Genomic DNA, 16,556 nt, shown 5'->3' on the forward strand with positions numbered 1-16,556 from the left:
TATTATAAAAAAAATTAATATAATAAAATATTGGATGTTCTAAAATCTAAATAAAGTTTTCTGTTTTAATTGTCATTTCCATTATTAATAAGACTAAAACCCTGAAATCATGAAAAAAAAAATTTTTTTTAACTTTTAACTTTTCAATTACTTTTTTTTATTAACTTAACTTTTAATTCAATTAATTTCATTATACATTAACTTGTATCTTAACTAAGTTAAATTTTTAAGGTTATTAACTTTAACTTAACTTAGTTAAAAAAAAAGTAACTTACCCAACCCTGCAAATCGGTTTGCAAATGAGCATCACATTAAATGGCATTTCATACCTCCCATCGCACCACACTTTGGGGGACTGTGGGAATCCACAGTTAAATTATTTAAGCATCACTTCAAGCGCGTAATCGGCGAACTTTTATTTACATTCGAGGAATTAAACACGTTCGTCGTAGAAGTCGAAGGTATATTAAATTCAAGACCTATTTCTTCTTTATCGGCCGATTCCAATGATCCTTTAGCCCTCACTCCCGCTCATTGTTTAATTGGTCGACCGTTGATTAATCTACCGGAATCTGACGTCTCGTCTGTCCCAGCAAACCGTCTTTCAACATGGCAACATATTTATAAGGTCCGACAAGATTTTTGGGCACGTTGGAGCCTAGAATATCTCAATGAACTTCAAGTCCGTCATAAATGGACCAAGGATGAAGAAGGAATCGAAGTCGGAAAAATCGTCCTAATCAAGGAAAAAAACCTCCCATGCTTACAGTGGGCCTTGGGCAGAGTTGCAGAAACTCATCCTGGTGAGGATGGAGTCGTGCGAACCGTCACCGTCAAGACGAGTGCGGGACTGTTAAAGCGATCGGTGAAATCTCTATGTCCACTTCCAGTCAAGTGACAACGCTCCACAACACCGAACACATTGTACACAAACAATTACATAAACACCTAGTTGATCAGCATGTGTCCTCTCAACGGGGGGAGCATGTTACGTGTCATACTTTATTATAATTGTTGCGCGATACGATTCTCTAAATGCGGGCCCGCTATAATTTGTTGTAGCATACTCACTCATGCGCACGCACGCGCACGCGTACACGCACACGCACGGAATGCAGGCGCATCGAGACAGACAGTCGCGTACAGCGCCCTTTGGCCCACGTGATACGGTGTAGCCAATCCGCAGCGTTTATAACGATGATTGGCTGCGACTAGCCACGAGATCGCCTATATAATAGAGACACTGTTCTCGAAAGATCTCTTACGTATTCGAGACACAGAAGCAAACTTCTAAGCAACAGCGAGCGTGAAATATACGATAGCCGAGTCTACCAACGAGCGAAAGAAGCCGTGTCTTCATAATATAGATACAAGACCGAGATCCTGCTTTTTCCTGTAATTCAATCTATACACAATAAATAACGTTGGAATACAGAACACCTATTCACTACACAACAGCACACGTATGGCCAGTGACAAAGACGTATAATCATTTTCGTTACTGTCGATCTTTAGATTTTGCATGGAATGAGCGCTATGTTATCTTATCGAAGGATGTACACATAAACAACATATTTGTACATACTTAGTCAGTTTGAACATAATCAATTTGTCATATGTTTATAACAATTACATTTAACAATTATATTTATTACCAGCAATGAATAATTACACCAAATTATGTTTGCTATAGGGAACGAATAATTCTGCTAAAATATAACAGCTCTAAACATTTAACTAAATACAGATTTGGAAATAATTTTGTTGAACTATCAAAATAATTATATAGAACGCTTAAACATTGATGACAATGCTGCAAAAAATTTTTAATTCTAGTTTCAGTGTCCTACATATAATTATTTTGATGATTCAAACAAAATTATTTTTAAATATATATCTAGTTAAATTTTTAGGTATTTCAGCAAAATTATTCTTTCTGTGAACCAATAATATTCGTATTTCATTACTGTTGCTACGTATTTTATGCATGTAAAAATATTTTGCTGCATTGTTAGAGACAGTGACAATTTACAATTAAAACGATGTTCAAAGTGAAATTGATGAGCCTGTTATTGATATAATGATTTACACAATTTCTGTATGACTGTTTTTTGCGACGCAGTATAAATATACCATGAAAATAAATCCATAAAAAGAACAGGAGAGAATTAGTCATAGCCTATAAAACTATTATCTGTTCGCGATAAATGCGTAATTCGTTGCAGCTCGTTCTTTATTTCGCATTTCTGAACGATAAGTCGAGAATGAGGTCTAGAAAATACGAAATATGATCCTGAAGACGTACGAAAGTGATTTTTTTCGTGTTGATAATAATAAGAGGAAAACGTGTTTTTCGTGCGTATACGCGTTGAACTTCGTTTCGTTGGTTTCGTACGTATAAACGTAGGAACGCGGTTACGATATCTTTGATTTCCCCTTGTATTTCACTCGCGATTGATTGAATAACGCGTTACACGAAGTTAAGTTATTGACCTCTATCATGATATGAAAAGCATATTACTGTATTTTAAGTTACCTTAACATTTTACAGTTTATCTCATCTATTATTGTAATTGGAAATTTCTGTGGAATCTAAAAAAAACTTCTATAAAAATTATTCTTAAACTTTAGATATATATTTGTTATTGTTAATCTAAATTATATATAAATATTACGTTTGATACTTTAACTTGAAATGTAATTAATAACTTGATAGTTTGACAAAATTAATCGTCCTCCGATCGGAAGGACGTTAAGACCTTCACATTCCATCTCGCATTGACTCACTGTTAAATATTCTACAAATAAACAGTCGTCATCTTACATAATCGAGATAACAGCAGTTCATGTTACGGCATGCTTGCGTGAAACTCTCGTAAATGTGCCTTAATTTGTCGTGTCGCATGTTTGTTCGAGATGCGTGCTCGCCTCTCGTTGTAAGTAGCGTCTGTCACTAACAAGGACTAACTGTGACTACATAGAACCTGTAGCTACAATTATATCAGGGTGATACCGTGTTTTTTTTTGCGATCGTAAAAAGCATTAAAAAATATATGTATATTTCTTTGAATAATTTTATAAAATATTACTTAATTTTTGTTCTAATATTAATTATAAAAACTGAGAAAAAGTTAGGCCTTCCGCTTCAACAGAAATAATATTAAAAATGGACATAAATTTTGAGTAATATAAAAATAAAAAATTAGGAATAGAGGTTATAAATGTAACGTACAATAGATAAGTAATAGTATGTAAGACGATATAATATAATATGATATAATATGTAAGACATATTATACAGGGTGACCCATTTTAACTAAGACAGCCAAATAACTCGAAACATCGCGATTAAATAAAAAAATGTTTAAAACAAAAATTGTTGGATATGAAGGGGCTGAATGAACTATGACCTTGACAATGACCTTGACCTTCATTTTCAAGGTTATTTGAAGGTCTACTTTCAATTTTCAAATAGAAACCCATATTTTTGATCCCGGATTTTGAAAGAGCGCAAGATTTTACGTCCAGATGAATTTTCATGTTATGGGTCAAAGTTGACCATAGAGGTCATTTCACAAACAAATTCCTAATCGAAGCAGAAAGCCAAAAAATCTTGATTTTTCCCGGATAGTGTTTGTGAGAAAAATTGTTGGATGTCGAGGGGAGACCAAACTATGACCCTGACAATGTCCTTGAACCTATATTTTCATGACCATTTCAAGGTCAAGTGGGGATTTTTAATAAAATTTTATGCTGGGGATAAAAGTAATTTCCTCTAAATCGATCTAGCGTGAGTTGGGCTGTTTGTTGGTTCGCACTTACCTAGACAACCAAGGAGCCTAACACAGAACTGGCTATTTACCTCGGTGAAGAGATGACCCAACAGTCACATAATGCAAAACCCTGCCCCACAGCTAAAGGTTATAAGAATATCGACTACTTCTGTAGGCGTATAATTTGCCATTTTACTGACCAGAATTTTATCAGATTACAAATGTTAAAAAAAATACATAAACACTTGTGACCTTGGCACTAAATGGACAAAATTTTGGAGGGATACTTAGAGGAACTCCATCAGATGGAAAGTTTAATTTTTTATTTTGAAGGTAAGGTATGCTAATATCTAAAGAATCACAACAAGAAAATACATATGTAGCATAAAATTTTATTAAAAATCCCCACTTGACCTTGAAATGGTCATGAAAATATGGGTTCAAGGACATTGTCAGGGTCATAGTTTGGTCTCCCCTCGACATCCAACAATTTTTCTCACAAACACTATCAAGGAAAAATCAAGATTTTTTGGCTTTCTGCTTTGATTAGGAATTTGTCTTTGAAATGACCTCTATGGTCAACTTTAACCCATAACATGAAAGTTCATCTGGACGTAAAATTTTGCGCTCTTTCAAAATCCGGGATCAAAAATATAGGTTTAGGTTTCTATTTGAAAATTGAAAGTAGACCTTCAAATAACCGTGAAAATGAAGGTCAAGGTCATTGTCAAGGTCATAGTTCATTCAGCCCCTTCATATCCAACAATTTTGTTTTAAACATTTTTTTTATTTAATCGCGATGTTTCGAGTTATTTGGCTGTCTAAGTTAAAATGGGTCACCCTGTATATCATATCTTATTTATATTAATTGTGCAGTGTTCCGTTATTCTTTAATCTTTTTATTTTTCTAATATTTAATATTTATTTCTATTCCTAATATTTGTACTATTGTACGCAAGGCCTTAGCCTGATCTACGATGGGATGTGGATTATACTGATACAATATAAGGAATTGCATACTAGAGAAAGCCAAGCAAATTTCATAAAGGATTAATGTGTCTGAAATGATTACTCTCTCTTTACTGATGATAAAGGCTGCGTTTCACTTAACGCTCGCAACGCTTGCGAGCATCGTTAGTTCTTACTTAACATGTGATAAACGACAAGGATGAAATGATTCCACGAGCGTTGTGAGCGTTAAATGGAACGTAACCATAATGTTGCTTTTGTAATAGATATTACCGTGCCTGTGTGTCTACACGATACCACGTTAACTTCGCTAGCATTTAGTTAGCGCGATAACATCGTACGTGATTTCGCGCCGTTTATTTACGGGATAACGTGGGATAATAGCACACAGGTTATAAAACGAGTCGCATATACATAGAACTGAATTCGAGAGGGAACGGGATTCGAATTGCACTTTGTGCCGCATTCCTCACAGTATTACCCTGATACAACAGTGTTGATTAATCAGCTTGCAACTAATATCACGAGGACGTATGTACTTACAACTTGGACAGGGGAGCATGCACTATCAGCGTGTACTATATATGTGTATATGTCTAGAGCGTTAAGGAATCTACATCTGCTGTAAGTAACGTTATATAGTCACATATATGTACATGTTTTTCCTTTTGTACTTCCACAATGCGTTATCGCGACGCATCTATTATTGTCTGTACATACATAAAAGTACAATATTACTATCGCCGACAAAACAATGTCATTTTAATGATTTAAAAATGTATATGAATAGACGTCGTTCTTTTTGGAATGCACTTGTATTTTGTTATTATTTTTTTCTTTTTTTATCTATATCATCTCATCTCACCCATGTACATATCATACATATATGCACCTCTGAATTTGTAAATATTGTACCATCCTAAGTTCCCGCCTGTTTTTATCTATTATTTTTCATTTTATGTATTCCTATATACCTATGTGCCTACTGTATAGTTTTAGAAAAAAATGCACCTCACGCGTGTGGCACCCCGCACTAGTAACTCACACACATATCATAGTTCCATGCTCCATATACCTGGTGAGTACGTTTTTTTTAACTTCCTAGGTATATTGCGCGTAAGTTTGATGTGAAGAGAGATGTGAATTTTTCTATTATATATAAAAAACATTTTAATAATTCTTTTATATTTTTCTAAAATATATACGTATTAATTTTATATCATTTTTATATCACTTTTATATAGGGGAGACCGAGGCTCGTTGGTATAAGAGGCAAATTGGCAATGTATGTTATTTATGATGAAGGAATCAATGGGAAAGTTACTGCAAAATATTTCTTTTATAACATAGATACTTCTTCCTAAGTTTCATTTAAATCAAACAAAAGTATTACAATAGAAAAAGAAAAAAGTCTGATTTAAGAGCAGACAAGTAAATTTTTCAGCATTTCATAATTTCGTATTAATGTTTTTCGGTTTGCGAAAGCAAGTCTAAGCAATGTACTATTAGTTAAAAAAAAAGTGTTCGTTAGTATACAATACATTATTTTGAGTAACAATGGTAATTTGTTATAATAAAATGATTAAAATTAGATAGGTGAAGGGAGGGGTGCGTTGACTCGTACCGCAAGAAAAGGTTTGGTTAACTCGTTATACCGCATGTGCGAACATTTAATTATAATTTAACTCTTTATATTTAATATTTTTATATTAAAATGAGGTAGAATTAAAATAATTTACACTTATTTTTCTGTAATAACATTTTGTTATTTGATTATTACAAAATAACTTTGGAAGATACAATTTTTACCAAAAAGTACATATCTACTATCTAATTTTTATTTCTATTACTTTTTTATTAAGTTTTTGTTAGTTAATATAGAATTTATCACAGAGGGCAATTTATACTGTGATATGTATCAATTTACCCTACATATCGGGGCAAGTTAACTACAATGCAGCATGTCCGTATTTCATTTATTGCAAAGAAACTATACAGTATATAGAACCATTACTGGTATCAAAATATAGAGAAAGGTTCTCTTCATCATATTGATATATTTTAATGAAAATAATTAACCGGTTAAGTGGTATTGTAGCATATATGCACATCTTGAATAACTTCTATATTATTCAACGAATTTGCTTGAAATTTGGTATACTATTGTTTTTTGGGCTTCTGAACTCGATTTTGGCGTCAAATTTGTAAAATTTGATGGCGAACACAACATGGCGACTAATACGTTGAATGAAAATGGCGATTTTTGTATATATATTGCAATTACGTTTTACCACTTTTGGCACGGAATGTTTTAAAAAGCCTACCACTTAACCGGTTAATTGTTTAAAAAATCTAATGCCGAAATTGTGAAAACTGTACCAAGGAGACCCGGTCTCCTCTACATATTAAACTATGTCTGCATGTATCATTTAATATTAGACATTATATATGTATATGTATAAGGGTGTCCCGAATTAAATGTCTAAACTTCGGGAACGTGTAGAGGATCGATAAAGTAAGAAAAAAAGTCTTGTAGAGATATGTTCGTTTTTGCTTTATTTTGGAGAAAATCGCAAAAATGACAAAACTGAAATTAAAACTCACTGAAGCAGGAAGTTTATTCGTCGCCAGTTAACTCCAGAAAAAAACTGAGAAATCGAATGGAGGCTGCAGTGCATCAAATATCGCCAGATCACTGTTTGATTGCAACACGAACTGTCCGTACTAGATGCAATGCTTGCATTGCTGCAAGAAGTCAACATTTTGAACAATATTTACATTAAGCAAGTGAATAAATACAACATGAATAAATAATGAGAAAGTACAAAAATGAAAACTACGTTTTGTCTTTTTTGCGATTTTCTTCAAAACGTAGCAAAAATGATTGTATCTCTACAGGACTTTTTTTCTTAGTTTATCGATCCTCCATATGTTCCCGAAGTTTAGACATTTAAATTCGGGACACCCTGTATATTGTATATATAGGGTGTCCCATTTTAAATTACGCACCTGAATATCTCGTCAGGGGAGCCACCAATCCGAAAATAACCCTTACAAAAGTTGTTCAGAGGGGGACATCGGATGGTGACCTTCAATTTCACTTTGACCTTGACCTTCAAGGTCATTTAAAGGTCAAATCGAATTTTTTAAATAGAAACCCCTATTTTTGATCCCGGATTCGGAAAGAGCGCAAAATTTTACGTTTAAATGGGTACTTGAGGCTCTTCTTTGGAATGACCTTCAGAGTTTATTTCAAGGACAAAATCTTTGAAATTACGCACCTGAATATCTTGTCAGGGGACCCACCATTCCGAAAATAACCCTTACAAATGTTGTTGGGTTTGGAGGGGGACATCAGATGGTGACCTGCAATTTCACCTTGACCTCGACCTTCAAGGTCATTTGAAGATCCAATCGAATTTTTTTAATATTGATAGAAACTTTAAAGTTATGTTAAGAGTCGAAATAACCTGTCGAAATAAAATTGTTCACACCAGAACCTGCTTTGAGTTATCGACATAATACATACATCGATGTCCAGGGCTCACGGCGAGAACGTAGCAGGATGGATTTTAGGGCCCTATTTTGATCCAGCCGATGAAGGCAAGACCGCGTCGAACACGACCAATGATGGCAAGATTCATTATCCGGCCAATTAAGGCAAGACCATAGAGAAACCAGCCGATTAAGGCAAGAATCATTGTCCGGCCAATTAAGGCAATATCATAGAGAAACCAGCCGATTAAATTGTCTTCAAAAACGCAAGGGGGTTTGAACAACTGTACCCTCTAACTAATTCCGTGCTACTAAAAAAATAAATGTGAAACTTTAGTTTTGTTCACAGGTGTGTTCTCCGACAAGATATGTATTCGAGTACGTAATTTCAAATACTTTGTCCTTGAAATAACCTCTGAAGGTTATTCCAAAGAAGAGCCTCAAGTATCCATTTAAACGTAAAATTTTGCGCTCTTTCCGAATCCGGGGTCAAAATAGGAGTTTCTATTTAAAAAATTCGATTTAACCTTCAAATGACCTTGAAGGTAAAGGTCAAGGTGAAATTGAAGGTCACCATCGGATGTCCCCCTCCGAATCCAACAACTTTTGTAAGGGTTATTTTCGGATTGGTGGCTCCCCTGACGAGATATTCAGGTGCGTAATGTTTAAAATGGGACACCCTGTATATACATATAATATATATAACGTCTATAAATTACATGAACATGTATTACTCCATATTATTGATCTAATTGACTTAATTTCATTGAATATTAATATTTAATTTAATAATTTAGATGGCCACAAAAATTAACATCAAACTCATGCGCTATATTATAATTTTCTCACGTTTCGTTTATTGCATGCTTGTGTTTGTGATGCTTTTGCAATGTTGCTTTGCTTGGATAATCACTCACGATATATTTCAACAATAGTTCTCGTGTAAATGTATTTTTAATATATATTTAAGTCTACATGTGTATATTATTATGTTTAACACATGAAATTGTAATCATCAAAAAATTTTTCTCTTACGTAACTTTTTTTTGATCGCAATATCTCGAATAAAATAATTATAACCAAAATAATTATAAATTAAAATTGTAAGAAATAATCACACATGTAATAAAATGTATCACAATTATAATATAGGCATGATAGATTTAACACGAATCTTCGAAATCATTTTATAATCTTTTCGAAAAAAGATTAATTTATTTAAAAACTTTTAAAAGATAGTAATTCTAATATTATATTTTATCACGCTAAAAATAACTCAGACACCACAGAATATTTATGACAAATATTTATTATTATTTATTTTTTGAAATGTTATATAAATATTTAATACATATTTTATATAAAGCTTCATTCGAAATATTATTAAAAGATAGACTAAATATTAAATGTAATATTTACGGTAAATATAAATAAATATTTCCGTTAAGTATTTTTTATAATGACTGCTAAGTATTTCTATAGCATTTACTATAAGATTTACAATAAATGTTTATAAATATTTTGTAAATATTTTATAAATATTATGTGCTGTCTGGGTATCAATCTAAGAAAAATACTTATGTTCTAACTTACCACTTGCGAGAAACGTAAAGACATTCTCTTGATTGTGTTGCAGACAACACTTTACTGACTATATCTCCGGAATCCATACCGCCACAAGCGATTGTTCAACCGCCGCCCTATATCGCCCCACCAAAGCCCGAAGATCGACAAAAGTCATATAAGTACCAAGAAGAAATCTTAAAGGATACGCAGCCACCGAATCTGCGAGCTTATTCCAAAAATTCGATCGCGCAGGATCGAAAGCAGGCCATCTATGATCCTCGTCGAAATATTCAACATTATAAAAATGGCAAAAATCTTTTCGATCAGCAAAGGATGTCGAACTATGAGTACCAGCAACGAGTTTGTAATTATCAAACAGTGCACATGCACAACGCTAAGAATCAGCAACTCAATTCACCAGCCAAAGATATCAATCAACAGCAGTTCCATACCCTACCGACAAGAAGACCTCAACGAGAGATCGAACCACCTCGTAGTGTTACGCCGGACATCACCAGGGGTCTGGGACACGGTTCTCTCAGTAGCATGCACATGCTGGCGAAACAGAGTCAACAGAAAGCCACGGTCGTAGAAAACGAACAGGCTCGACATGTTCTTCACGTAGATGCGGGGAGAAGAAATTTGGAACAAGAGGATACGAGAGGCAAATTTGTGCAGAATCAACCTCAGTCAATCGTGGATGTTAGAAATAGGTGAGAATTGGAAAAAAAATTATAAAAATTATAGATAGAAGGATTCCTTCTATTTATATCTAATTTCACTATAATTATAAATTTTTCTGTAAATTTACAATTGATTCAAAAACTCAATTAGGTAACAGAAAGAATCTTTCTATTCTTAACTCTTCTAACTCTTTCCAATGCTTATATATTTCTAACATCAGAAGACTAAAGATTAATGATATTAATAATATTACATATTATCAAGAATACGATAATAACAATAAAACAAAGTCAAATTTATTCAGTTAGCCCTAGTTATCTAATTTTTTATCTTTATTATATATGAAAGATTTGAAAAAAATTTTAGATTATTAACCATTAAGTCTATTGAAGCAACTAATGTTAATTGTTATTGACCTTTAAACATACTTATCCTATGCACAGATTCGCAACGCCTCTAAACCAAGCTGCACTCGGCTATCGATTCTTCGCATCTTCACCCGCCAACGATCCTCTTACGAAATCTCCTAATGCGGACATTCTGAGAAATAATCCAATTTCGCCGATCGGCCACGGGAGTTACGATAACGGCTTCAAATCATCCACTCCCACCAGCTACTATGGACGATCGGTGCCAACCGTGGCGGAACGTCTGGTTCTGACCACCACCGCCGGCAATAATTGCCCATCGCTGGTACTAACGAACAGTTCTTCGGGTAGAAGCACTCCCATCCAGACCTCCGGCAGGACGACGTCAACCAATCTAGTCCTGTCGCCTACCAAAAGCACCATGTCCAACCAGGAGTTATTTGCCGCGATTCACAAGTCTAAGAAGAAACTCAATATCAAGCTCAATGAAAACGATAACGAAAACCTATCGCCATGTGGATCAATGAACTCTCTAGTGAAAACGCCGGCCGGTACCAGACATAGCTGGAGTCCGGAATCTCAAAAAGCTTCTTCAGAGGTAATTATCAATACTGGCCTTGCGAAAATCAGCGATTTGAAGATAGATCACATTTCTCTCGATTTCTATTCCTATTTCTCTCAAAGAAATTGTTTTTTTGTTAATCATTAATTTATTTAATATAAACGAAGACTATGGGCGGTATTCATAGTCCGTTCTTATTTTAAGATCGTCCAAGTAATGTCTTAGGATTCTAATGCGGCTCTCTGATTAGTTCATGATATCTTAAGACTGTACATAAGGTCTTAAATATAAGATCTGACTATGAATACCAGCTGAAATATACGTTTATTTTAGCACAAATTGATATTTCTAACCTTTCTAAAATCCTGCAATTTGTAATTTATTTGTTCGCTACAATTTGTTTCTCCCGTTAATTCAGCCGATTTATTCCAGATATCAACAGTGCAATCGCCCACGTCACGAATGGATTTCAAACGTTTACTCCTTCAACAGAGTGTAAAGACTAATCCCATGCGATTATCGGCGGCGGAACAATTAAAACTATCACGCCAACAATGTCAACAACAGCCACAACAATCATCGCCGAATACTCATCAGAGTCCCTTAGCTAAAGTTTTGAGTCCACGCTCAGTTTGGAGGTTCCAGACCCCAAGGACTGATGTCCTTTCATCCACCATAATCGAGGACACTGCGGCGGAGGAAAAGGCAATGAAGCCCTCGCCGGAAAACACATCTCCCATTTCAAGACTGAATTCTTCAAGACGACAGCTGGATCTTTGCATTGATCTACCGAGTCACCTGCGTGTCACCGATTATAAAACTGCAAACAACGCTAGACTAACGGCGAACAAGACGCCTATAAATGAACTCAATTTCGATTCCGCAATCAAATCGTTAAATCAAAACAACCACATCCGAGAATTAATCATAAGCACATCAAATAATCCTACACGAACCGCATCTCCTGCGGAAACTAGCCAGGATACTTCGTCCGTATTGCCTCGAAACGATATCATCAGCACAACAATAAGGTATTCGAAGGATACGCTCAAATTTAAAAGTCAGGATCCCGTGAGTGCTTTCGAGTCGAGGAGGATTAGCAATCAGTTAGCGAGAGCTCAATTCCTGGCCAGCACACCCACAAGCACCAATTCGTCACATAATGTTTACTTTAGCAAAAGATTCAGAGCGCGATCGGAATCTCCGCGACACGCGGTAACACAAAATGTAGCACCGCGCAGTCCGAGTGCTCCTACTCTCGAAACCGCTCTGTGATTTGCGAATGTCTATGTAATGAGGACAATAACCTTGTACAAAACTTTAGCTCTTCATTATTGTAACATATAATATGTATATTTTTGGTTTTCTTAACAAGCTGAGATACTTTAATAAGTCAACATTTAATATACTGAATTGTTAAATTGTAAGTATTTATGTGCAAGAGTTTGTTAAATCGAAATGGATTTCAACATATATTATGATTATAATGACTGTAAAAATCAAGCAGTGCTCAAATTATGATTTAATCTCCATTTCCCAATTTTTTATAAATTTTTTCTTGAAGAAACCTAACGCATCTAAAATGTTTCTATGACAATTTTTCTATGTCTTATCTAATTATACATTAATGAAGATATAATGGCAAGGATATTATTTGTACATTAATGAAGAATTAATAACAAGGACATCTAAATCTATTTGCGAATTCTGATGACGACATATTTATCAATCATGACTCGTTTAAATCGAATTGTTCGTCTTAATTGCAGCAACTCACATCTATTAAGAGACAATAATTTATAAACGTGATATGGTAATTACGTGGAAATATAGTATTACCTAGTATTGCAAAGTTTCTTGCATAAAGTAAAAAAAATACTCACACGTAGTAATTATTACGTCACACTCTGCCGATTGAATGTAAAATTGATTTTACTGCACGTAACGTTACGTTATGTAATTTACAAATCGCTCCGCTAAATCTTATACGTAAATCAATCTAATAATAAGCAATAAATAAGATATTCTCGACGCTACAATTCCATTCGAGTGCCTATTCGATGTAATCGTTTTATAAAAAAGTATATTACTTGTGTATGACACTATAAATTTAGTCTCGAGATTAGGAATGCCGTAGGTGTCAATACATCGATGTACTGATACGATATAATTAATATTTTTTCATTTTTTATGCTAAGCGAACTTCTTCTTAATGAAGAAAACCATTGGATCTTCGCACGATCTCAATGTTCACAATAAAACATTCTTCAAATAATAAGAATGAAATGAGTTCTATATCTCATCTTGATATATTCTTAAATACAGAAAATACGGATATATTATAATCTTTGCGACAGTAATGAAATTTCATTCGCGAGGCTCTACCTGCGATATGAAGAAACTAGTGATGAAGCTCTTTCGTAATCCTATAAATAACAATTTCATCATTACCTTTATTTAAATGAATCGAAATATTTGTGCAGTATTTTATAACCACTTGGGCTACATAATAATAATTTATTCATGAGAGTCAATATTCCTTAAAAGGAAATAGAGGAATATATTGATAGCCAAGAGTTACATAAAAATTAAGCACGATAAATTATAAATCGTTCACCGTAGAAGATAGAAATTAACAAATTGAAAGTAAGATTATTAAAAATTCTCGAGATTTTCAGCTCGCAAAATAATTCATACATGTTTGAACTATTAGGCAAACAAAATTATCTTGTCCAATAATTCTCTTCCAATTTATTAAAAAAAAACTTGGCGAAAAATTTTCTTAGAATTTTTTACATAACCTGTCATAATTTTTACATAAATTTTATAATGTTTAGAAAATTTTAGAAGATTTTTTTGTACGAGTTGAAACACACATTTTTTTTTAAATAATGAGACAGAATTACTATAGTTTTTCTGCAATTTTATATATATATGAATTCTAAAATTATTCAAAAATTTTTCATTCAATAATTTTTTGTAAAATCTAAAAAATTAAAACTATTTTTTTATAAACTTTTAATCTTCATAAATTAAAAATATAAACAATTTTTTTAATTATAAGATATAAGAATTTTTTTCATCAAGGAAACGACGAAAAAATAATTCTGGCAGAACACACAATTTATCGTATTCAACACCGTGGGAGGCGTTATTGTGTGTCGACAGACTCGGATAGCCGATGACGCCAAATCGGAAATTTAATCGTTAAGGTATTAAAAAATATATTTGTCGACTTCGACAAGTCAACTCCCGCAATCCCGCCCTATGTTCGCTTCGGCGAAAGTTGTACATAATACGCGAGCAGCGTGTAATCGTAAACCGATTTTAAATCTCGATCGCTTGCTAGTCTAGTCGGGGTAGAATTTAGTAAGTATAGGTATATCGCGTTTTTGAGCGAAAAAGTGCCGTTAATCGCATGTGTAATCTCTCACATTGAATCGATTTTGTACGATTGATTTTATTGTATCGGATGATGAATATATAGACAGATATATATATATATATATTAATACTCACACACACTCGCGCGCGCACACACACATACACGCGCGCACGCGTACATATATGTAAGCGAGGAGGATAATATGTATAGCGTAATACAACAATTGAGCGAAAAAGTGCCGTTAATCGCATGTGTAATCTCTCACATTGAATCGATTTTGTACGATTGATTTTATTGTATCGGATGATGAATATATAGACAGATATATATATATATATATTAATACTCACACACACGCGCGCGCGCACACACACATACACGCGCGCACGCGTACATATATGTAAGCGAGGAGGATAATATGTATAGCGTAATACAACAGAGTTGCCTTAATTAAATTATTTTAAATTACACCGAGTGACGCGTTCATCAATTATTTACGATCGCGATAAGGGACAAAAGTAATTTTGCAGAATGTAATCCGCTAGATCATAAGCTGGAATCATGTTTTGTACTTTGCTCAGAATAAATGGAAACATTTCGAGAACCGAGTTTCCTTTGTTACTCCATGCTTTGCGCACATAATTTATCAACATTACAAGTATAAATTAGATCGACAAAAATAAATAAAATAAAAAAAAGAATCCTATTTTTTGATTGAAGCGAATCGATAATATTCATATGTAAATTTGCAAGTAATACATTTTTTAGTTCTATATAGTATATAAATTACGCGCTTTGTCGGACTTGAAACGCAATATTAGATATTACATTCAGTAGAACGCAATTGTGCAACGATTTAGCTCTTATAGTATAAGCTATCGCATGCATAATTATAGAAAAATCTAATCTTTACGATATGTAGATAATATTTATACATAAAATATTATACTAAGCAAATTCAAGCCTATAACGGTCGAAGCTAGATCTTTCAATGACTAAATAATTCAAAGTGAATTATATATATACTATATATGTACATGCACGTACGAGGGTCGTCTGAAAAGTTTTGAGCCTAACATAGCCTAACAGAGCCTAACAATTAAAGAATTAACCGTATAAAATGAAAAAATTTAATTTAAATAGAAAAATTTTTCATGTAAAAACACTTGGCGCTGCTAGATAGAGTAAGAAAAACTATAAGTACAATTTAAAATTCGAATGGTAATTAATAAATTAAATTTTAAATGATAATTGTATATAATTTAAAAGTAACAATAACAATATAATTGTAATATAATAAAAGTAATAATAAATTCTCTTTCATAATGCATGTCTTACAAGTCTAAATTTATTTTTCTTTGATTTAAACTTAGAGCATTCACAACGATCATAATTTACACGACTCTATAACTCAATCATATATATACACATGCTAGATATATTAACTCTCATTGGGGATGGTTTTTATTTTTCTTATTTTTCGAAATATTCAAATTTTTTAATTTTTTAATATGATTATGACTTTTCTTATTAATATGTTTGTTATTTATATTATTTTTCTAAATATTATATTCTTATCCTTATTTACATTCATGCTTTACTACTATATTACCATGTTATTATTATATACAGAGATCTAGCAGCGCCAAGTGTTTTTACATGAAAAATTTTTATATTTAAATTAAACTTTTTCATTTTATACGGTTAATTCTTTAATTTTTATGGTAACATTTAAATTGAGCAAGGTAACGCAA

At 33.2% G+C, this 16,556-nt stretch overlaps 1 protein-coding gene across 1 annotated transcript in view; it reads left to right on the top strand.

Moving 5' to 3' along the window:
* Window positions 1-12,853, top strand: part of gukh (NHS actin remodeling regulator GUK-holder) — a 54,190-nt gene extending 41,337 nt beyond the window's left edge. The window contains exons 8-10 of the mRNA XM_018514391.1: window positions 9,874-10,516; window positions 10,931-11,453; window positions 11,850-12,853. Coding sequence (XP_018369893.1) covers window positions 9,874-10,516; window positions 10,931-11,453; window positions 11,850-12,692 — 2,009 coding nt within the window. The 3' untranslated portion in view covers window positions 12,693-12,853. The remainder of the gene's footprint in view (window positions 1-9,873; window positions 10,517-10,930; window positions 11,454-11,849) is intronic.
* Window positions 12,854-16,556: the final 3,703 nt, after the last annotated feature.

This window comes from Trachymyrmex cornetzi, unplaced genomic scaffold (genome assembly GCF_001594075.2).
Source record: "Trachymyrmex cornetzi isolate Tcor2-1 unplaced genomic scaffold, Tcor1.1 scaffold501, whole genome shotgun sequence".
Taxonomy (NCBI): Eukaryota; Metazoa; Arthropoda; class Insecta; order Hymenoptera; family Formicidae; genus Trachymyrmex; species Trachymyrmex cornetzi.